This window comes from Nycticebus coucang, chromosome 2 (genome assembly GCF_027406575.1).
Source record: "Nycticebus coucang isolate mNycCou1 chromosome 2, mNycCou1.pri, whole genome shotgun sequence".
Lineage (NCBI taxonomy): Eukaryota > Metazoa > Chordata > Mammalia > Primates > Lorisidae > Nycticebus > Nycticebus coucang.
In genome coordinates, this window is record NC_069781.1 from 134,593,183 (window position 1) to 134,617,127 (window position 23,945).

General features: G+C 43.3%; 1 protein-coding gene across 2 annotated transcripts in view; it reads left to right on the forward strand.

Moving 5' to 3' along the window:
* The window catches only part of ENTREP2 (endosomal transmembrane epsin interactor 2), a 454,036-nt gene that overhangs the window by 230,856 nt on the left and 199,235 nt on the right, over positions 1 to 23,945 (forward strand). For both annotated transcript variants that reach the window (XM_053581956.1, XM_053581957.1), the window contains exon 2: positions 95 to 151. In XM_053581956.1, the coding sequence (XP_053437931.1) occupies positions 95 to 151 (57 nt within the window). The remainder of the gene's footprint in view (positions 1 to 94; positions 152 to 23,945) is intronic.

The window sequence follows — 23,945 nt, forward strand, 5'->3', positions numbered from 1 at the left end:
ACTACCACGTGTCTTTCTTCAGGTGGGACAGTGGGGGTGCCCTGATTGTTCTCTGCAGCACCTCACCTTCCTGTTCACCTCTTTGCCCCTCCAGGTGCTGCTGTCGGGACTCATCGGTGTTGTTTCCTGGAAGAGGCCCCTCTCCCTTGTGGTGAGTTGCACCTGTGTCCCCAGGCGACTGTGGAGCAGGTCCCACCTTCAGAGGTGTGAGCATGTCAGAGGCAGTGGTGAGGACAATGCCAGGATTTCTGCAGAACTTTATGAAACTGTAGCTGCTGAGTGCTGCTGGGGTCCTACGTGAGACCCCCAGTGCACCCTACCGGCAGTGTGTCTGGAAATGCGCCTTCCGTGTTTTCCTAAGACACTCCAAGGGCATTGGTTTTGTCTGGTTTGTTTTGGGGCAACCTGTAAGGACAGGCCACAGACAGAGACCTTGGAAAGTGTGCGCAGGCCTTAGCTCTGGACGTGCCGACCTGTCCATGCTTATATGGGATCACATGAACAGGACATATTTTATCAGAGTTCAAGCAGTGTTAGATTTTTGTGTGTTGGAGACTGTAAAATTCTGTGAGTGTGAGATGAGCACAGTTATTTGAATTGCTGTGGCCTTGTGCTAAGAAGTAGGCCTCATGGGAGACAAAAAAGAGGATGGTTTTTCCCTCCGGAAAGTACCTGAGCAGATTTGTGTCTGTTGTACGCCTGTCCCTCTCAGTGGGTGCATTAATATATGTATGTGTCCGTGTCAGAGGCACAGGAAGAGATTTTCCAGGGGTGGTGACTGGTCATGAAGATGACAGTGTGGCGTTTTCTTCTTTTATATTAATCAATTATTTAAAATCTCTTCTTTAAGTGATTAGACTTGGACATAATGACACGAACTAAATATTAATGGAAATAGAAAAAAAACCCCACATTTGTCTGTTGAAAACGCCTCCTTCACAGGAGAAACTGTGGCATCCTGCCGTGGTTATCGGGGTAACAGCAGAGCGGCCTTACCTTCTGCTGTATCTCAGCGCCTGGGAGATTTCCTTTGTAAAAAAATATTTTTTATTTAGAAATTCTAAACTCAAAAGTAGAGACGCTGGTATAATGAGCACCCCTCATCTGGATTCAGCAGATGTCAACACCCAGCCAGTCTTGTTTTATCTGTATCTGTAACTGTCACCCCTACCCTACCCTATTCCTACCCTACTGCTGGTTTTTTTGTTGTTGTTGATTTGTTTTGTTTTTTAAGACAAAGTCTCACTCTGTCACCCTGGGTAGAGTGCTGTGGCATCACACCTCACAGCAACCTCAGTCTCTTGGGCTTAAGCAATCCTCCTGCTTCAGCCTCCTGAGTAACTGGGACTTCAGGCACCTGCCACAATGCCCGGCTAGTTTTTCTATTTTTAGTAGAGATGGAGTCTTGCTCACGAGCCGCCGTGCCTGGCCTGCGGGTTATTTTGAAGAGTCTCAGCTATGGCATCAGGAAGCGACTGTTGGTGCAGAGACGAAGGGCAGTGAATACAGCAGCTGTGGGTGGACATCCTCGGGGTGTGAAGTGCAGTGACTCGCTGCCGTCAGCAACGTGGGGACAGCCGCCCCCTCCTCCTCACCCGTCCCTGAGTTGCAGGCATTTTATGCCCTCTGACAGCAAAGGCAAAGCTGCCCTCTGCAGGGTGGGTGAGTGGATGAGAGGGACCCTGGCTATTGCATGGCTGGCCCCAGAACAGGGAAGCTCACGGGGCAGGCATTTTACCAGGCAGGATGTGTGGGGCTTGTAGTGGATGAGGAGCTGAGAATCCTCATGACTGTGGCTCGCGTGTGTCCTGGGGAAGCCAAACTGCAGGGTGGGGCCTCAGGGCCTCATTTGGGAGGAGGGCCATAGCACCAGCCGGACCTGCTAAAGCAGAGGGCATGCTCCCTTGAGGGCTTGCTCCCCAGCCCTGCCTGCGGAGATGGGCGCCTTCTGGAAGGCAGGCAGTGCTGACCTCTGTGGAATTGTTTCCTCTCAGCCCCAGGCAGAGAAGGGGTTCAGCTAACTTAGCTGACTTCTTTGTCTTATGCAAGGATGATACCATTAGGGTAACTTTAGCTGCTGCAGCAAACCCCAGATTCTCCTTGGCTTACTGCAGGCCATGTTTGCTTCTGGCTCCTGCCCTGGGCGTGCGCAGCAGCGAGCCTTCACTTCCGCGGAGTGGAACGCAGAGACCTAGCTTCTTACTGGGTGTCCTGCTGTTCCCTAGACCGGCGGGTCCTCTTAAGATACTGGGTGAAGAAGGGCATTGTGGAGGGCAACTGCTTTGTTCAAAATCCACTGCCTTGGCTCAGCGCCCGTAGCTCAGTGGTTACGGTGCCAGCCACATACACCAAGGCTGGCAGGTTTGAACCTGGCCTGGGCCTGCCAAACAACAATGACAACTGCAACAAAAAATTAGCCAGGCCTTGTGGTGGGTGCCTGTAGTCCCAGCTACTTGGGAGGCTGAAGCAAGAGAATCGCTTAAGCCCAAGAGTTTGAGGTTGCTGTGAGCTGTGACGCCACAGCACTCTACTGAGGGTGACACAGTGTTAATGTCATATTTTAAAAAATACCTTCATGGTGACATCTAAACTAGTATTTGGCCACATATCTAGGTGTGGTGGCATAACCAAGTTGACACATGTAATAGGATCTCTCACAAAAAAATTCTACATACACACAAAATTTTTCTACCCAGAATACAAATGTCTACATACAGTAACTAAGAAAATGCCATGAAGGCTACGTTGAACAGTTTGATGAGAATATTTCAGATTGTATATGAAACCCGCACATTGTACCCCTTGATTGCACTAATGTACACAGCTATGATTTAACAATAAAAATAAATAAATTTGAAAAAAAAAAAAAAGGTTTTTTTTTCTACCCAGAATGATACCAACAAAAAACACTATCAAGGCCAGGCACAGTGGCTCATACCTGTAATTTTAGCACTGGGGAGGCTGAGGCAGGTGGATCATCTGAGCTCACAGGTTTGAGACCAACCTGAGCAAGAGGGAGACCTCCTCACCTGTGGCTCAGTGAGTAGGGCGCCAGGCCCATATACCGAGGGTGGCGGGTTCAAACCCAGCCCCGGCTGAACTGCAACTAAAAAGTAGCCGGGTGTTGTGGCGGGCGCCTGTAGTCCCAGCTGCTCGGGAGGCTGAGGCAGGAGAATCACTGAAGCCCAAGAGCTAGAGGTTGCTGTGAGTCCTGTGACGTCCTGGCACTCTACTGAAGGCGGTACAGTGAGACTCTGTCTCTACAAAAAAAAAAAAAAAAAAAAAGCCAGGTGTTGTGTTGGGCGCCTATAGTCCCAGTTACTTGGGAGGCTAAAGCAAGAGAATCACTTGAGCCCCTAGAGTTTGAGCTTGCTGTGAGCTATGACACCATGGCATTCTACCAAGGTTAACATAGGGTAACAAACAAAAAACTATCAATAATGAAAGTGACCATTCCTTGGGTGGGATCTGTGTGCCTTCATTCTAAAAGTCTTGGCAAAAGTAGATTTTCCCATGTTTTTAAAATTATTTTTGGAGACAGAGTTTCACTTTGTTGCTCTTGGTAGAGTGCTGTGGTGTTGTAGCTCACAGCAACCTCCAACTTCTGGGCTCCAGTGATCCTCTTGCTCCTGAGTAGCTGGGACTACAGGCGCCTGCCATGGTACCTGGCTAGTTTTAGAGATGGAGTCTTGCTCTTTCTTAGGCTGGGCTAAAACTCCCAAGCTCAGGCAATCCACCCACCTTGACCTCACAGAGTGCTGGGATTACAGGTGTCAGCCACCGCACCTGACTGGTTTTCCCATTTTATAAGATGGGACGAGGCCCACAGGCCTGGAAGTAATAAGCTGGAACTCAAACCCGAAGTTCTCTGCCTCTGGATCCTCCTTTTTTCCGACCCCATGGTCCATGTACACGTTATGATTCTTCTCCATGGATCCTCTGTAATCCCTCGACTCCTTCAAAAGTGTCATCTTGTCCCTTCGTATATTTTGTCTCATTTGGAGTTGCTCTTCCTCCCTGGTCCACCACCTTCCCAAGCTCCCTCGCTGTCCCTCATTTTATACTTGTGCAGTTGGCCATCTTCTCTGTTCCTGAGACCGTGCCTAGCGTCTCACGGAGGCTGCAGGAGCTTCCCAACAGATCTGTGTGCCGAGAGTTTGTTTTTTCTCAAATCCATTCTCCGCACAGGTGTCGTGTGGGTATCTGAAGTGTCAGCTGGACGATGTTATGTGCCTTCTCTGAGCCCTTCAGGGCCTAGAAAGAGAACCCAAGTTTTCCAGATAATGTATGAGGCCTGAGGTGCAAGGAAAGTAAGGCTTAGAAAGGAAGGTACCTGGTCCAGGGTCTTATCAGTGGAAGGGCTTGAAGTCTTGATTTTAAGAATTCTTTTATATATTCCAAAATTCTGCTTTTATTCTCTCTGCTAATGATCTGTTTCCATCTTGTTGGAGGTATAAACTGAAGATGTGGCTGAGTACGCTCAGCTTACTCCAGGGGGGCACAGCGGCCCCTCCCCCCACCACAGTGAGTTGCCCTCTTGGGAGAGAGAGTATCTGTCCCTCAGGGTGCTGAGAAGAAGCAAGGTGGGCCCTACTGCCCCAGGGTCCGCATAGCCATGCCAGGTACCCTAGCCAGGTTGGCTGGCTGGGGACAGGACTGAGGGACCCTGTTGACTGTGGGTTTTAGTGCTGCTGTGCTGCTGATAGCAGTTTCCCTGTGCAGGGCTCACAAGCACAAGCTTGTCACAAGCTTGGCTACTTCTCCTAATTTTCATCACTCTGAGCCCATAGACAGACAGAGTGAGATGAAGGAGAGATGGAAGCTTTTAGCTCAGGGTGACTGAGGAGCTGGAGGGAGAAGGCCCTGTTAGGAGAGCAGGCGGGAGAGAGTGCAGCAGGCTGAGCACCCAGGCAAGGCAGCCTCCCCTTCCAGACTGGCGAACGTGATTCAAAGACGAGAAGACGAATGATGGGATTTTTCTTTTTGAGACAGAGCCTCAAGCTATTGCCCTGGGTAGAGTGCCGTGGCATCACAGCTCACAGCAACCTCCAACTCCTGGGCTCAAGCAATTCTCCTCCCTCCGCCTCCCAAGTAGCTGGGACTACAGGCACCCGCCACAACGCCTAGCTAGTTTTTGGTTGCAGCCATCATTGTTGTTTGGCAGGCCCAGGCTAGATTCGAACCTACCTGCTCAAGTGTATGTGGCTGGCGCCTTCGCCGCTTGAGCCACAGGTGCTGAGCCTTTTGTCGTATTTTATAAGAACCTTTCCAAATGCTGAAGAGTTGTAATTGCTAGCTCCATGGAGAATATGTGTTTTCACGTTACTGGGGTAGTTTTTTTCTAATATTTGCTTAGTGTCTGGTATGATACTAAGATAATTGTCTTCTTTACATTCTGCTACAAAAGATTCTACTTTATGCTGGATGCCAATTAGAGATAAGATTATATAGCTCTGATGAGATGTTTGTTTGAAAGATTCAGTGAAATATCTTGTGATAGATTATGTATCAGCAACAGAAACCATCTCACACATCATCACCGGTAGTATAATTAAAAAATAAAAACTTAATGTGAAGTAGTGCTGAGCTGGAAACTGGATTATTTGTAATAAATAATACTGTTGAAAGACTAGTGGGGCTGAAAGTACTTCTTAGGATTTATTTTTATAAATAACAAATTACTCACAATGTGAATCTATTTTAAAAAGCACTGATATGTAGGGACGTAAGTACCATATCGATCCCGTTATATGTTTTGTTTGTATTTTATAATGTGGTGTTTGAGGAATCTGGCATTTTGGTTTACTCAGATGGTGGTTTGCTTTTTTTGCCAAATGTTATCAGCCCAAACTGGAATGTGTATTCATCAAGATCTGATTGCAGAAGCGGGGTCTTTGGAGCCAGCAGCAGAGATGTGTTGGCTCTCTGGGATAGTAACGTCGTCCACCTGTCTTCAGGCCCCTGCCACCCTGGGATCCATCATCCTCATTGCATTTAGGGACCCCGGTTTGACAGAAGCACAGAAATTCCCACATGATTTCTGAGCTGCATGGAAGGGTCATCAGAGAGACAGGCATTCAAGGATGCTGGGGCAGAGAGACAGGTGTTCAAGGATGTTGGGGCAGAGAGACAGGCATTCAAGGATGCTGGGGCCTCCCTCATTTCTCCTAATTGTGGTGAAAGGTGTGTTTAGGGTTGTTTGCATTTTAAGTCTACCGTAGAAGCCAACAGCAGAGATCAGTGAGCTGTGTGGGGCAATTTCAAGAATCCTAATCCTGTATGGGTGGAATAAGGAATGGGGTTAACTGAAAAAATATTTGAAGAGGCTTGGCTCCTGTAGCTCAGCAGTTAGGGCGCTGGCCACATGCATCAGGTCTGGGGGGTTTAAACTCAGCGGGGCCTGCTAAACAACAATGACAACTACCAAAAAATAAAAAATAGCCGGGCATTGTGGTGGGTGCCTGTAGTCCTAGCTACTTGGGAAGCTGAGGCAAAAGAATCACTTGAACCCAAGAGTTTGAGGTTGCTGTGAGCTGTGATACCATGGCACTCTACCGAGGGTGAGGAAGTGAGACTCTGTCTCAAAAAAAAAATTTTTTTAAGAAATAATAGCTATTTTGGGGGAAAATTGAGTAAAAACTGGAAAACCCCAGGTTCAAGAAGCTCAGTGCACACAAAATACAAAGGACAGGCAGAAAACCACACCAGCATATTGTGGGACTTATAACATTTGTATGAATGAATTGTATGAAAAGACAGTATAAAGGTTGGGATATGGAATTGTACAATTTAAGATTCTTAAAGTATATGTGAAGTATAATTTTACTTGAAGCTAAACTATGATAAGTAAGAGATGTGTACTGTAATCCCCAAAGCAACTGCTAAAACAAAACAAAGAGGAGGCTAAGAAACAAACAAAGGAAATAAAATAGAGTAATAAAAAATGCCCAATTAATACAAAAGAAGGCAAGAAAAGAAGAGAAAAGAGAACAAAGAATAGATGGGACAGAAATAAAACAAATAGTAAAATTTCATTACCCATTTGGATTTCTTCCATGAATTGCTTGTTACTGTTTTTTTTTTTTCTGTCTAAGACTGTTTCATTAATTTGTGGATTTCTTAATGAAGTTAATACTTTTCTATTTTAAATTACTATTATTTAATTCCAGTCTGTCTAGTATATCAGTTTGTTTGCTTTTTAATTTTTGATGGCATCTTTTTAAAAATATACAGAAGTATTAGTTTTTTATCTTGCAAGATCTTTTCTTTTTTTTAATGTGGCTTGTAGGGTTTCTTTCTTTCTTTAAAAGGTCTCTCTTGTCCCATAATTCTGAAATTATTCTCCTATGTATTTCTAAAACACTTCTATTTTTTCTTTACCTGTTTAGGTAATTGACTCAGAACTTATTTTTACATATGGTATGAAGTAAGTCTCTAACTTTATCTTTTCCAAATGCATGGCCATTTCCCAAGTACTATTCTTGAATGTTCATTATTTGTCTCAGTTTACTAATATATTGCCATTGTAGTTTATTAAAGCATAATAAAAAAAACATGGTCTGTTTATTGATCTTTATTTCATGAATCTTTCAGTTGAGTTCATTCATTTCTAAGCCAATATTATATTGTTTGAATTAGTCCAGCTTTATATTCCTTCTTTTATTTTCTTCAATTTTTTTGGCTACTTATGTTCATTTTTCTCTTTAATAAATTTCAGAATTTGCAAAGTTGGATACTGATTTGATTTTGATTTTATTTTTGACTTGATTGTGGTTGCATTGATTTAATACATTAATTTCTGAACAAACCCTATCTATGATATTTAGAGATGAGAATATATAGTTGACCCTTGAACAACACAGGAGTTAGGGCAGTGGTTCTCAACCTTCCTAATGCCATAACCTTTTAATACAGTTCCTCATGTTGTGGTGACCTCTCACCGTAAAATTATTTTCGTTGCTTGTAATTTTATGATTGGGGGTCACCACCACATGAGGAACTGTATTAAAGGGTCGTGGCATTAGGAAGGTTGAGAACCACTGAGTTAGGGGCACCAGCTTCCTATGCAATAAAAAATTTGATCATAACTTTCGACTCCTCCAAAACTTAGCTACTGATAGCCAACCGTTGACTGGAAGCCTTAGTGATAGCATGAACGGTCAATTAACGCATATTTTGTATGTCGTGTATGTACAAAGAAAAAAACAAGATTAGTAAGCCAGACTAAGAAAAACCTAAGGAAGAGAAAATATATTCACTGTACATTAAGTCTGAGTGGAATGTGCTATAAAGTCTTCCCCCTCATCATCTTCACATTGAGTGGGCTGAGGACGAGCAGGGGTGGGTCTTGTGGTCTCAGGGTGCAGAGGTGGGGGAAGTCCACACATAAATGGACCTGCAAAGTTTGAACCTGTGTTGTTCACGGGTCAACTGTATTTTCTGCTCTAATTCCTGGAAAGATACTGTGTGTTGATGTCATATTTGGTTATCAGCTACTGTAGTGAATTGTTGGGCTGGTTTTATTTATTTTTATTTTTTTGAGACTTTGTCAGTCTTGGTGAAGTGCTGTGGCGTCATAGCTCACAGCAACCTCCAACTCTTGGGCTTAAGTGATCCTCTTGGCTCAGCCTCCCAAGTAGCTGGGACTACAGATGCCTGCCACAATGCCCAGCTATGTTGGGCTGATTTTAATTATTTGTCTATTGGATAAAGAAAGTTTGCTGGGGAAATTACTTCCACTAAGTCTTTGATTATATCTCATCTTTTTTTTTTTTTCCTTCTCTTTCTTGAATTTCTTTTCTTCTTGGCTTCTGTTCTGTGGGACTCTTAACATTTTTGAACATTTTCCTTCTCTTTCTTGAATTTCTTTTCTTCTTGGCTTCTGTTCATCCTATGGGACTCTTAACATTTTTGAACATTTTTCTTTTCTTTCTCTTTACTTTCTGGGTATTTCTTCTGTGTTATTTTCTAGATAACTAATTTGGGCTTCTGCGATTATATGTTCTCCTGTTTGACCCTTCTGTTGAATGGTCTATTTTGACAGACAGCCATGTTATTTTCTGAGAACTCTCTGTGCAAATTCTCTAATTGCTTCTTTTTTCATAGCAGTGTGTTTACACTTTATGAAACATTCATGGTATGGTGCAGTCTCCTTAAAAGATATTAATTAGAATTTTGTTTATCAGATATTCTCTCACACCCCCCCACACACAGGTTAATTGATCTCTTTCATCATGTAGGTCTTTATTCATGATTTTTTTTTCACTCAGTGTCAGGCTGTCTTTGGTTGTCTTATTCCTATTAATAAAAGACAGACTGTGCTGATGAGGGGATGGGTAGTTGGTATTATTGGCTTGGTGGTTTTGTGTGTTTCTCGGGGGGGAGGGCTCAGTTGACCTTTTTGAAACGTCATCCTCGTAGGCCTGTGTTGTGTGAAACGTCATCCTCGTAGGCCAGTGCTGCAGAGGAAGAAATCTGCATTGAAATGTCTGAAAGGGGAGAGGCTGTTGCTCACTCCGGCATACAGGGACCTTAGTTTATTTCTTATAAGCTTATGTACTCTTAACCACTCTAAGTTCTGCATGTACACATACTAATAATAATAGTAATTGGCAGCCAGTGGTTTATATGATAAGAGTATAAAGAAGCTACGCAGAGTGACCACAAAAACTTATTAAGCCGTTTGAGAAAACAGGTGCATCATGTAACTGAAATGTGCACTAATTTATCTTGTTTTCCACCTCCAAGGTCCCTTCCAGGACATTCCACAGACAGCCAGACTCTGTTTGCAGAGTTTGCCTCCTGTTAGACTAGTTTGCTTAATCAGCTCAGAGGGTCTTAAAGGAACATCCCTTCAAATGGACACTGAGAAAGCTTCTTTAAACGTAGGTCAGTGGCACTTGAAGTTACATGGAGGCTAAAGGCCCGGCCCAGCATGTGAAGACCATTTTTGGGATCTGTGAACATGGGAGGTCTGTGTTGACTGTCAGGATCATTTTAGGGTCCCTGGGGGAAGGAAGCAGGCTCAGGAGGGAACAGCTGAACTTATTCTCCACCCGTAAAGCCGCCTTCTGTCTCTCTGTCCCCAACTTCGGTCCATTGTGAAGGTTCAGAGGTGCCTCAAGCGGTGCTTGTCCTGAGCGGAGGATGATAACAATGATGATGACGGTAATTGCTAACATGTGTAATGATTCACTGTGCTCAGACACTCTTCTCTGATGTGGGCACAGCAAAGTTGAGTTGTGGTCAAGGTAAGGAGTGGAGCTCCGGGTTGAACCCAGGCAGCATGCTTCAGAGCCCGTCTCCTAATCTCTAGGCCAGCGTCTCCTCATCCTGGTTGCACGCCTGCGAACTATGAGAAAGATTACTCCAGATGCGTCTTATCAGAATTTCTGGGAGCGGAGCTCAGGTATCTGTACTTTTTTAACGGCCTTTCCAGGGGTGCGCTTGCTCTAGGCTGTAGTGCTGGGTTGACTAACTTAGGCTGATATCTTCTCTTTAATCAGTGTAGAGCGACCAGCTCACTCTTCAGGATGCTGCTCTGTGCTATATCTTTGCTGCTCTGGGACAGTTGTTAGGTATGAATATGTTTATAATTGTTATATATTCTCAGGTGATTGGCCCCTTTTCTTTATGAAATGTTTTTCTTTGTTTCTGGCAACAATTTTTGTCCTAACAAGTATTTTGACTGATATTAGGATTGTTACTCCAACTTCCTTTTGGTCAGTGTTTGCATGGCATATGTCATTTTTCATCTTTTACTGTCAAACATTTTGTGCCTATGAATATAAAGGAAGTCTGTTGTAGACTGCAGGTGGTTTGATCGTGTTTGTAAATCCATTCTGCCAATCTCTACCTTCTAATTGTAGCATTTAACTACTTTTCCTTTAATGTAACTACTGACAAGGAAGCATTATGTTTCCCATTTTACTTGTTTTCTGTATGCCTTATTGTGTGTGTGTGTAACAGAATACCCAAGGCTAAGTAATTTACCAAAAAAAGGTGTTCAGGTTCGGCACCTGTGGCTCAGCGGCTAGGGTGCCAGCCACATACACCAGAGCTGGCGGGTTCAAACCCGGCCCATGCCTGCCGAACAAAAATGACAACTACAACTGAAAAATAGCTGGGCGTTGTGGTGGGCGCCTGGTAGTCCCAGCTACTTGGGAGGCTGAGGCAAGAGAATCACTTAAGCCCAAGAGTTGGAGGTTGCTGTGAGCTGTGATGCTACAGCATTCTACTCAGGGAGACATAGTGAGACTCTGTCTCAAAAAAAAAAAAAAAAAGGTGTTCGGCCTGCAGAACCATGAGCTAAATAGATTGGGCGGCCACGTATGAGGCTCCTTAGTGAGGTCCTTTTGGAGCCTCAAAACAGCAGAGAAAGGGAAGGAAAATCGGGAGAGTGCACAAGAGGTAGCATTGCTTTATAACAGCCCACTCTAGGGGATTGAATTCATTCCTGTGAGAACTAATCCAGTCTTCAGAGAAAGACATTAATACCGTTTAGCAATCTGATGACGTCTTAAAGGCACCACTTTCCAACACCGTTCCACTGGCAATTAAACTTCAACTTGAGCTCTAGCTGAGAGAAACTACATCCAAACCATAACATCTGTGTCGTCACCGTCACTGGTCTCTTATGTCTGTGTGGGTTTGAGTTACTATCTAGTTTGTTGTTTTATTCATTTCAGTCTGAAAGATTTTTTACTATTTATTGTCGTTCAGGTCTCATAGCAACAGATTCTTTCCATTTTTGTTTATCTGGCAATGCCTTTAGTTTCTGCTGCATTTTTAAAGGGTAGTTTTGCTTGATATAGAATTCTTGGCAGCCAGTCCCCCCGCCCCCTTTGGAACCTTGAATATGCACTGCCTCCTGCGCTGTGTGATTAGAAACCACTAATCTTATTGGGGTCTCTTGTATGTGATAAGTCAGTGACCTTTTGCCTTCAAGTTCTGTCCATGGCTTTGGCTTTTGACAGTTTGATTATGATATGTCTAGGCATGGATCTCTGAGTTTATTCGGGTTCATTGAACTTGGATGTGTATATTCATGTCTTTCCATCAAATTTGGGAAGTTTTTGCCATAGTTCTTCAAATTTTCTCTATACCCTTTTCATTTTCTCTCTTCTCCTTTTGATCCCCCAATTATGTACGCTTTATGGAGTCCCATGCTTCTCTTAGGATCTATTTTTCTTCAGATTGCATAATCTCAATTGATGTATCTTTAAGTTAGTTGATGATTCTTTTGTGTACTCAGGTCTACTGTTTAATTCTTGCAGAGAATTTTTATTTGAGTTATACTTTTTAACGCTGTGATTTCTATTTGGTTTTCTTTTCATTTCTATCTGTTACTATTCTGTCTTTGTTCAGACATCATTCTCATATTTTTTCTTTAATTCTTTAGACAAAGTTTCCCTTGGTTCTTTTTAATATATTTATAATACATGATTTAAAGTCTTTGTCTACTACGTCTACCATCTGGCATTCCTCAGGGATCATCTATTGATTGCTTTTTTGCCTATGTGTATGGGCCATGCTTTCTTGTGTTATTATATTTTTCTTGTTGTTATTGAAAAGTGGACATTTACAATAATGTAATATGGCAACTCTGGAAATCAAATACTGACCACACTTTGTTATTGACAATACTTGTTCTGGTTATTTGATAATTTAATGATGTTTTGAACTAATTCTGTAAAATCTGTGTTATTTGGTGCGTGTGGCTGCTGAATTGTCTCCTTGGTTAGTTTAGTCCTCAGCTCGTGACTGGACAGAGATTTTTCTCAAATGCCTGGAGATAGCGCTTCTCCCGTTCTTTTCCGGGGGGATTTGGGTGTCTGCTGAGGGCCTTCTGCATTCTGCTGGGCAGTTGCCATCTCTGCTCTAGCCTTCCACTTCCAGCTTTCCCTGAACCTCAGTGTCAGGGTGAGTGCTGCAGGGGTGTCCTGCCTGAGGCCCACGACCCGTGTGAGGATTCTGTGAGGACTCTTTGGCTCATCTGTGGTGGTGGATATCACAACAATTATGCAGTGACTTTTTTTCACCTCGTCTTTTTTTCTCCAGCTTTCATTAGTGTTTGTGTATTTAGCGTGTGGCCAAAGACAACTCTTGTTCCTCTGGTGTGGGCCAGAGAAGCCAAGAGGTTGGACACTCCTGGCAGAGCCTTCTCAGGGTTTTCCTGGGCACGTGCACAGTCTTATGCCTGTGTGCAGCATTCTGTCCTCCCACAAACAGGTCGGATCTTCAAAAGTGCTATGGACAGCTTATTCCCCAGGGCTTTTTAAAAAAGCTTTTTGCTGGTCTGTTTTTTTGCCTCAACTATTATCCAATGATCAGGCAGCAGCAAAGTGAGTACACTTGCCCGTAACTGTGTGGCTTCCCTGCTCCACCGGGAATGTGTGCTGTTAGTTTTCAAGGCTGCTGTGGAGCAGAGGAATGGAAGATGAGAGTCAAGTTCACCATTCTTACTGAGGGGCAGCTGTTGATCTTGAAGAAATGCTTCCAGGGGCCCTGGCGACATGTACCGAGGGTGGTAGGTTTGAACCCGGCCCCAGCCAGCTAAACAACGACAACTGCAAAAAAAAAATACCTGGGCATTCTAGTGGGTGCCTGTAGTCCCAGCTACTTGGGAGACTGAGGCAAGAGAATCACTTAAGCCCAAGAGTTTGAAGTTGCTGTGAGCTGTGACGCCACGGTACTCTACCCAGGGCGACATAGTGGGTCTCTGTCTCAAAAAACAAACAAAATGCTTCCAGGCTTGCTCCCTTGGTTAATTTCCAGATTGCTGAGAAAGTTTATTCTGACACTTTCTCCCAGTGTTTTTCTTCCTTTTATGGAGGGATCAATTTTTAGGTCCTAATTTTGCCATTTATGCTGACATGCTCCTTCTCTCCACATCTCTTTTAAGCAAAAGAAAATAAAATAAAAGCTGTTGTGCTATGTGTACATCCGTTCACAGCTCATCTACAGAGACTGCTGAACTTCGTGGAACTTCAAATCTCCTTGCAATCCTAAAATAGGAATCACCTGTTACTCAAAGGTGTTATTTGAGTGGGGTGGATTACAATTCCTAATCATCTTCAAGTGTTTTGAGTGTTGTTTGCTAAATAGTTCTCTCTTCAGGCACAGTATTGCTGTGCTTTAAAGGATGCTCGTTGTTGGGCGGTGCCTGTGGCTCAGTGGGTAGGGAACTGGCCCCATATACTGAGGGTGGCGGGTTCAAACTGCAACAGAACAATAGCCGGGCATTGTGGCAGGCACCTGTAGTCCCAGCTACTGGGAGACTGAGGCAGGAGAATCGCCTAAGCCCAGGAGTTGGAGGTTGCTATGAGCTGTGACTCCACAGCACTCTACCGAGGGCAATAAAGTAAAAAAGATTCTCATTGTTGACAGATATGACGCAGATGAATCTCAAAAGCAATAGTTTAACTAAAAGAAGCCAGACACCAAAGACTGCCTCGTGTGTGATTCCATTTTTGTCAAATTCTAGTGATGGAGAACAGATCAGTGGTTAGTTGCCTAGAGCTGGAGTGTGGGAAGAACCAACGGCAGAGGAGCACCAGGGAACCTTTGGGCGTGATAGAATGTTCTATATTTTGATCATGGTGGTGCTTACATGACTTACCCATGTGTCAGGATTAACCGAGTTCTGCACTAAAAATGGTTGTATTTTCTTTCATGTAAATTATGCCTCTATAAAGCCAATAAAAAATCCCAGTTTAAATAACACATTAAATTTAATGACATAAAACAGTATTTATTAGGCAAAACAAAATAGTTCTTAACCCAGTATGTGGTAACAGAAGTCATCTAACAGCTCATGTCATTGGCTCTTAAACTTGGGCGTGCATCGGGGCACCAGGGCCACTCCTTTGACTGAACGCTGGGTTTTGCTGCAGACCTCCTGATTCAAGGGGTCACTGGGTGGCTCTGGGGCCTTGGCTTCTAACAGAGATGACTGTGGTAAGGTGAAGGTGTGGAAGAGACAAAGGTTAGATGTCTTCAGGTTGTGGAAATGTTAGAAATGCCTTTACTAGATACGATTTTTTTTCTTGCAGGCATCTGTAGCAGGAAGATAAATCTTGGTAGCCTTCAGAAATGCTAAAATCTGCTCCTTTAAAAAAAAAATAGTTTCCGGAAATCGCATTCCCAAAGTGGTGGCGTAAAAAGATAGCCCTATCCTTTAGTAAGTGAATGGATAAATAAACCGTGGTACTTGGGACAATGGGATATTATGTAGTGCTAAAAGGAAACCAGCTATCTAGCTACGAAAAGGAGGGAATTGATGTACATTGCCACATGAAAGAAGTCAGTTTGAAAAGGCTGCATATGCTGTGTGGCTCCGTATGACATTCCGCAAAAGGCAAAACCATGATGGCAGTAAAAAAATCAGTGGTTGCCAGGGGGTTGGGGAGAGAGATGAACAGGGGGAGGAGCATGGAGGATTTTTAGGGCAGTGAAGCTAGTCTATATATTGGCCGTGATGGTGGGTGTGTGTCATTATACATTGGTCTCTAAACTATAGAATGTACATTACCAAGAGTGAGCCCTCGTGTTAACTGTGGACTCTGGGGTGATGCTGTGTCACCTTACTAGCTGGTGGATTGTAACAAATGTACCCCTCTGGCGGGGGATGCTGGCTGTGGGGGAGGCTGGGGAGTGTGTGGGAACTCTCTATACCTTCTGCTGAAGTCTGCTGTGAACATAGAACTGCTCTAAAAAAGAGTCTATGAAAGGGCGGCACCTGTGGCTCAAGGAGTAGGGCACTGCCCCCATATACCAGAGGTGGTGGGTTCAAACCCGGCCCTGGCCAAAAACTGCAAAAAAAAAAAAAAAAAAGTCTATGAAACATTTTTCAAAGGCATAACTCCAAACTCAGGTTGTACCCAGTTTATTTGAAATGATTAATAACAAGTTAGATGCATGGTCTTTCTCTGCCTGCCACCCTGGTTATGATTCATGGCTGGGGGGTAAGCGCTATGCCTTCCAGATGGCCCTGGGAAGGTTCTTGTAACCAAACGGTTTGACAGCAAGAGAGTTGAATGGGAGGAAATCACAGCTGCTGAATCTCATCACTTCCATGGAACTTCTGTGACAACGAGCAGGATGTGAGATGTGTTCCGTGCTGGCCCTTTTCCAGTATTTTCTCCACTTAGTTTTCTTGATGTCATAGTGAGGCACTTGTGTTATCATCCCAGGCAAAGGGGGCCACTGAGCTGTGGGACAGGTGTGTGGCTGGGTTTCCAGCTCAGGCGTCCTGGCTTCTAACCACTGCCTACCTGAGGCCTTTTTGTTACCAGCCCCTGTTCACCTGAGCGGCCAGTTCCTGCAGGGCACTGCTGGTCAGGCCCTAACCAGGCCCGAGGAGCCCATGTGCCGACATCTGGAGACTGTTTATTCCCTTCTAAGGCAACTGTCATAGATAAGTTGGGGAACTGGACTCCACGGTACCAGTCAAGGAGTCAGGACACTCTGTGCACCCAGGGAAGTATTGACTAACTATAAATCTAGTCTAGAGTGAAAATGCTTTGAAGATATAACCACTTTAAGATAGGAAGATATTGTGTAACCTTGTAACCTGTGAGGGGGAATCTGTTTGAGATACGCTCTGATGTGTAATAACATTACTGATGTGACTTTTACTGTGAGAATAAAAGGTAATAAAGGGAAAGAGAAGGGCAGAGCAGTTCTTTGTGGAGATGACCCCTCTGCTGTCCGGAATCGCTGGCTTTCTGTAAATAAAAGTGAAACTTGGTCTCTTGCCACTTCTCTGTTGGCCTCAGTGGTAGGAGGATGGACTCCTCGGTCCAGCGACATTTTAACCAAAAACCCTCTTTGCTGAGTTTACCAGGCACAATTCATTTACCTTTGTAGCTCAGAGGGAGACTTCACTGCATCACACCAGCAGACCTAAATAAAACAGGTTGAAGTCCAATTATGCAGTGGCTCATACCTGTAATCCTAGCACTTTGGGAGGCCGAGGCAGAGGGATTGCTTGAGCTCAGGAGTTCGAGACCAGCCTGAGCAAGAGTGAGACCCCCATCTCTAATAAAAACAGAAAAATTGGCAAGGTGTGGTGATATGCACCTGTAGTCCCAGCTTCTCCTTGGGAGGCTGAGGCAGGAGGATCACTTGAGCCCGGGAGTTTGAGGCTGCTATGAGTTATGATGGCATGGCACTCTAGTCTGGGGCTACAGAGTGAGACTGTCTCAAAAAAAAAAAAAAAGTAAATAAGAAAAGCAGAAAGATAAAGATTTCTTTCTTCCATATCTTTTCTCAAAAAAAGGACATTTCTTTAGTTTTGCCTTTATCCAGCAGGTGTTGGATGGTTCCTTAGCTGCAAGGATCATTCCGGCGTTGGTCAACTCTGGTGTGTAGCATAGCAAGAGCCACAATAACTCTCCTACTTTCCTGGACTCTGTCAGAGTATCTCGAGCTGCCTCTGAAGTGGTAGTAACAGGTATCTGATAATTAGCCCTAGGTTTAGAGAACCTAGCCCTTACTATTAATAGTTACCTAACTCTGAATGACTAATCCTTGTCAAAAACCTCAATTTTATGGGAAACTTACAACTGTTGAAGAAAAATAGCTTTGATTGTCTTTCCATTCAGCTTGGATGCTGTTATTTTTATTTTTCTCAACTGCAGTATTTATTATAACATGCAAACATCAAGGAATTTGAAGTGTATGATGAATGAACTTTAGCTCAGATTCGTGGCTTTTAAAATTTCTCTCTTCATTGCTATGCTGATCATTTTTCAATGTAAGAAAGCTTAAAATCTTATGCTGCATATATTAACTTCTTTTCAAAAGTGTCTCTGCATATTTGTACTAACAGAAATGTTTCCTGCTGTGCCCATCAGAAATTCAGTTCTAGTCTCACCACAAAGTTGTATGTTTGCCATATTCTACAGAAAAAAAATTATGAATCATTTTAACCTTTAATATTATGAGTTATAGAAAGCCTGTAGGGCCTTCTTTCAAAGCTATGAATTGAGCTCAAATATAACTTAATATGCTATTTAAAAATATAGGTGAGTTAAAGGTTAATGTGTTTAATGTGAATGCATTCAGAGTCATTATTTATTAGAAAATTCATTATACATCCACGTTGGGGGTTTCTCCTAGTCAAGATCATGACCTCTTTTTAAGAGAATATATTTTGCTTGGTGGCATTGAAAAGGAAGCCTTCGTTTGTTAAGTACAGAAGAGGAGAAGGCAGGAAGGTTATACACGTCTGTAAGGTCCTTAAAAGAGTGCAGAATTTTGCTCTGCTAATAAAGCAGCTATCATATCTAAAACCTCCAACTTGTTTATGAAAATAGACTAATTTACTTCCCTTTAAATTTACTAACAGTATTAGATGCCAGCAGGGAAAGATAGTCTAACCAGAAAACCGAGACTAAAGCAGTTTAATTAAAGTATAACGTAAGGAAACCACTCAAGAGCATATGAAGTTAAAAATAGTCTTTGATAAAGTACTCATTTTTATTGAAACATGCCAGTGATTTATATTTGCTTAAATCACTGTACTTGGAAGTGTAAACCCTCATTTTAATCCTTCAGACACATTTTTAAATGAAAATACATAAAAACTTATTTTCTGCAAACGTCAGTGAGTTTGGATAGGAAGATTAACAACAAGGTAGCAAAGATACCTAAAAAGGTAAATTACATGCTCAAAAAGCGTAATGAATTAAATGCATTGCTTTGCATTCACCTGGAAGCAATTGTAATAGGCTTGTGCCTGGCTGTTGGGAAGCTGCTCAGAAAGCGTGTGTTGTTGGGTACTAGTCTGGACGGTGTGACTCTCTTCCAGAGAGGGTAGAGACTTGGTGGGTGTTGGGGTCTGTGGGGACAGCAGCGAGAGGGTGCTGCGAGTGGGGGCTGTCTTTGGGTGCTGAGGGGCCCAGTGTGTGCTGGCGCTGGCGCCCCAGACTTGGCGTATCTGCTAGCATGTGGCCACAGAGGGCCAGACTTGTAATCTGAGTCCAGGTTAATGTCTGTGAAGTGAGTTACATGTAGCTGGACTCCAAAGCCCTGATAAATTTCTTGATTGTGATAAACCACTTAGTATTCCCACTTGTGGTATCAGTGAAGTTGAAAGATGTCTCTAGAGAGAAGAGTTCGACTAGCTGCTACTAATGGAGAGTTGGTGATGTGTTTCCCGGGCCACATCAGCATTCGTCCTGTAAGTGTGTAACGAGGGCTAATTCTGAAACGTACCTGGTAAACAGTTCCTTATTCTGTCTGTCCTGGATGGGTAACGGACACCCTCAGCACCTGGCGGTCCTCAGAATTGCAGCAAGTTTGAGGCTCTGAGCCTCTTGTGTCCCAGTAATTGGCCCTGAGTCGTGGATGGGCTGGAAACGAAGGGTAATGTGTGGTCTCGCCTTCAGGAAGTTTGGGTTCTACGTGAAGATGTGGTATGCATTGAGCAAATAAAAACAGCCATGAAATATTAAAATAGTCATACACGAGATTGAGAGGAAATAATTGCAGGTTAGAATTTAATAAACTGAGAAATGAGTTCTATAGATAATTTTTATTTAGAAAGATGAAAGGAAATTGATGGCATTGTGGTGTGTTTTGAACATTAGCCTTTAGGAGCCCTTTTAGATAAGTATTCAGTGCTACAAGGGGAGAACGTGCCCCTTTCCAAGGGGTAATGTCAGCACCATGGTCACAGGAGCGGCACATAGTAGTGTTAAAGCTTCATGGAGAAGTTGAGGTTGGTCTCCTTTCAAAGGGCATCTCTTGGGCAGCGCCTGTGGCTCAAAGGAGTAGGGTACTGGCCCCATATGCCAGAGGTGGTGGGTTCAAAGCCAGCCCTGGCCAAGAACAAACAAAAAAACTGCCAAAAAAAAAAAAAAGGGCATCCCTTTCCATCGTGTCATGCTACTTCCTGGAGGGCCAGAGTGGCAGAAGACTGATTCAGAGATTCAGACTGAATCTTAAGGTGAGAATGGGATTCGGCTTAAACGTTGGATGGGCAGAGTTTGGGTGGGTGGATTAGAGAGGGGAATCCTTTTGAGCCAGCAGGACAACTTCAACAAATCCGGGCAGCAGGGAAAGTACCGGGTGTGAGGGGCCAGGAGCAATCGAACTGTAGAAAATTTGGGGAGATAAGGATGGCAGTGGTGGAGCCACCAACTGGTTCTTGAATCTTCTCTCCAGCTTCAGAGTTGCCGTCGGCTTGTGCTTGAACACTTCCAGCGCCAGGAACCAGTGACTGCCCCCAGATGGTCCCACCTGTCCATGGAGCAGCTTCTCAAAAGTGCTTCCTGGACATACTCCAGTCACTGGTACCTGACTCAGCAGGCAATAGGACCTCTTTCTTTTTTCTTTCTGTTTTTTTGCATTTTTTGGCTGGGGTCGGATCTGAACCTGCCACCCCTGGTATATTGGGCCGGTGCCCCACTCCTTGAGCCACAGGCGCTACCGGGCAGTAGGACCTCTTCTTGTTCCCACAGTAAATACTCACTTGATGCTATGGTCTGGGAAAGAGAGAGCCGGCTTGGGGAAGAGATGGCGCTCTGTCTCCTAGTCCAGGTACTGTCCGCAGGCTGCTGGGGTTGGACCAGTTGTCTGTGGGGGAGCCGGGCAGGGTGACCCCTCTACTGTAGAGAGTGGAGCGCAATGACCAGTGACAGAGCTGATGTGTGCTCTGTTATGTTGGCAGTTTAATTCACTGTATTACTGATGACTCTTACAGATTTCATAGGCTTTTGTTTGTACAGATGTCAGAATCCATCCACAGTTCACAGGAAATAAAGCATTTTGTCTGATGCCCACCCTGGACGTCGCCGCCTCTTGTGAAGTGCTTCCCTTTCCTATGGACTTACTCTGCCCTGGGGTCTGCATGGTCTCCTGATAGAAAAATGTCGTTAAGAAAAAAAATCTGATATGCTGAGGTAGCTCTAATATGAGAAAAGTAATAAATGCAGTGTCACTAGATTCAAAATGAGCATACTTTCAGAAAGAAGGCAATTACTGTTATAAAGATATAGCATTAGAAATTATTACGACTGTGAAGAATGTGATATGTCTGTCTGTGGCACAGTTAATTTAAAAAGTATTACCAAGCATACAAATCACAAGAATAAAACGCTGAAGCGTACTAATTGAAAGTGAATTTAATATGCAGTTCTGAGGAAGTCTCTTTACTTCTCTAGCTTTTAAAAATTTTCTACATTATAGGCTATTAGTTATCAGGTTTTCTTTCAAATGTCCAACCTCTTTTAATGAGAAATGTTACTTACCCATGGACCTTCTCTTTTATCCCTGAATAATTTTATGCTATACAATGATGATATTGAAACAAGTATATTTTATCCTGATTTTAAGGTGTATTGAATCAAAGTGCTCGATAGCTCTAATTAAAAAAAAAAACTGATTAGGAATGAAAAGAAGACTCAAAGGTTTCAAATTTGTTTTGCTGTTGTTGAGTTTGTATGGTTATAATTAATAGACAAATTGATTGAAAATGACTTAAAATAACACTGCTTAAGCAGCAGTACCTAATAGAGGGTTTAAAAATCAGTTACAGGGATGCTCAGAGTTACTTTTGGAAGAAGAATGAGTCTGCCTTTCTTGTATGTGTGGTTTCCTTACCAAGGCACACGTCTTCATGGTTATTTTTTTTCCACCATGCGAGTAATAGCTGTGCATTATAGAAAACCAGGAAAACAACTCAGAAAATACCCCTTAGAGCAGCCATTCTCAACCTGTGGGTCGCAACCCACAGGAACTGTATTAAAGGGTCGCAGCATTAGGAAGGCTGAGAACCGCTGCCTTAGAGGTTCTGCCTGTCCACAGACACTGTAGCTCTTGCCACACCTTCCGCTTCAGGATCCATATTACCGTTTCCCACTGTAGCTTTTCCCTGTCAATCTGTTTCATTTCTTGCCTCTCCATCTGGATGATAGCAGATTTGTGTTCCTTACTCATGGATTACAGCTCTAATAATACAACGCAGTCTTGTCCCAATTTGATGTTTTATTGTCTTGAATTCTGCTCTAAAATGACAGCTCCACAGTCAACTTACCTTTTGTTCAGATTTGCACGATATCGGTACCTATTAGGTTTTAAAAACATTTCTGACATTTTCCTTCACGTATGTCTCCTACAAATCAAATTGCTTAAACAAGGAGAATTAGTAATTGTCAGATCTCTTACCTGTTTGTGTATTGTCTGAGTCACTCTTATTTCTTGCTGTTTTTACATATTTCGTTGATACTTCTGTTCTTTATTCTGTTTTTTTTTTCTAGTATACTTTACTTTATGCAAATATTTAGACCCAAGGAGGCCAGCACTTGGGTTCTACAGGTAGTTAATTAAAAATATATTTCATCTTTTCAGTTTTAAATTATGAAATATGTATTAATAAAATGTTTTTAGACATGAAATATAATAGATGACACACACAATGGAATGTGTGTGGATAGCTGAGAAGCCCACCAGTCAACCTGGGAGTGCCCCCTGTCCACTCTGGGCCCATCTGCCTTCCGAGTGCAGAGTTGAAGTTCATTGTTCTCTGACCACATACCTGCATATCTCTAGGTATTGCATTTTTTTTATTTTGGACTTTATATAAATGGAATCAAATTTTATATTCTTTTACTACTTTTTTTTTTTTTCATTCAACATGATATTTGTGGATTCATTCATGTTTGGGCATGTGGCTCTCTTTAGACCAATTGTTTATATTGCAGGTATAGTGTTTTATTGTGTGAATATGTGACAGTATGTTGGTCTGGTCTTTTTTTTTTTCTTTCAGTTTTTAGCCAGGGCTGGGTTTGAACCTGCCACCTCTGGCATATGGGGCTAGCGCCCTATTCCTTTGAGCCACAGGTGCCACCCTGGTCTTTTCTTCTTTAGTGGACACATACATAAATATATATATATATATATTTTTTTTTTTTTTTTTTTTGCCACTATAATCTTTGTTTCTGGGAACTTTTTAAAAAATTTTCAGATTAATTTGAGAGTACAGAGAATTAGGTTCCAATGTTGGGAATTTATAAGTATAGTTAGTCCCTGTTATAGTTGTGTCTCACTCCCAGGAGGTGTGCCGTATACCCCGACATTGTGCCCATGAAGTGGGAACACACCTATCCCTCTCTGTCTTCCCTTCGGCCCCTTCCCTCCTCCCCTCCTCCCCCCATCTTGAATTGAGTTTTTCTCTCATATGGCCATGTATTAGATCATCCACTGTCTTCATATTACTGTTGAGTACATTGGATACTTGCTTTCCCATTCTTTTTTTTTTTTTTTTTTTGAGACAGCCTCAAGCTGTCACCCTGGGTAGAATGCCGTGGCATCACAGCTCACAGCAATCTCCAACTCCTGGGCTCAATGATTCTCCTGCCTCTGCTTCCCAAGTAGCTGGCATTGCATGTGCCTGCCACAATACGCAGCTATTATTATTTTTTTTTTTGGTTGCAGCCGTCATTGTTGTTTGGCAGGGCCCAGGCTGGATTTGAACCCGCCAGCTCAGGTGTATGTGGCTGGCACCTTAGCCGTTTGAGCCACAGGCACCGAGCCTGCTTTTCCATTCTTGTGATACTTTACTAAGAAGAATGTGTTTTAACTACATCTACGTTAATACAAAAGATGTAAAGTCACCATCTTTTTATGGGTGAATAATGTTCCATGGTGTGCAGATACCACAGTTTGTTAATCCATTCCTGGGTTGATGGCATTTAGGCTGTTTCCACATCTTGGTGATTGTAAATTGAGTTGAGATGTTTCTGTGAACTTTTAAATACCTGCCTCCTCCTGTGCATGGAAAGGGTTCCTCTAGCACTGTGGCCTCAGCTTCCAGGCTGCAGACTGGGATCGGTCAGTGGCCAGAGACTAGGCTGCACAGCCCAAGGGAAGTAGTGGGGTGAGTGAGTGAACTTCACCTTCATTACAGCTGCTGTCCATGGCCCCGTCACCACCTGCGC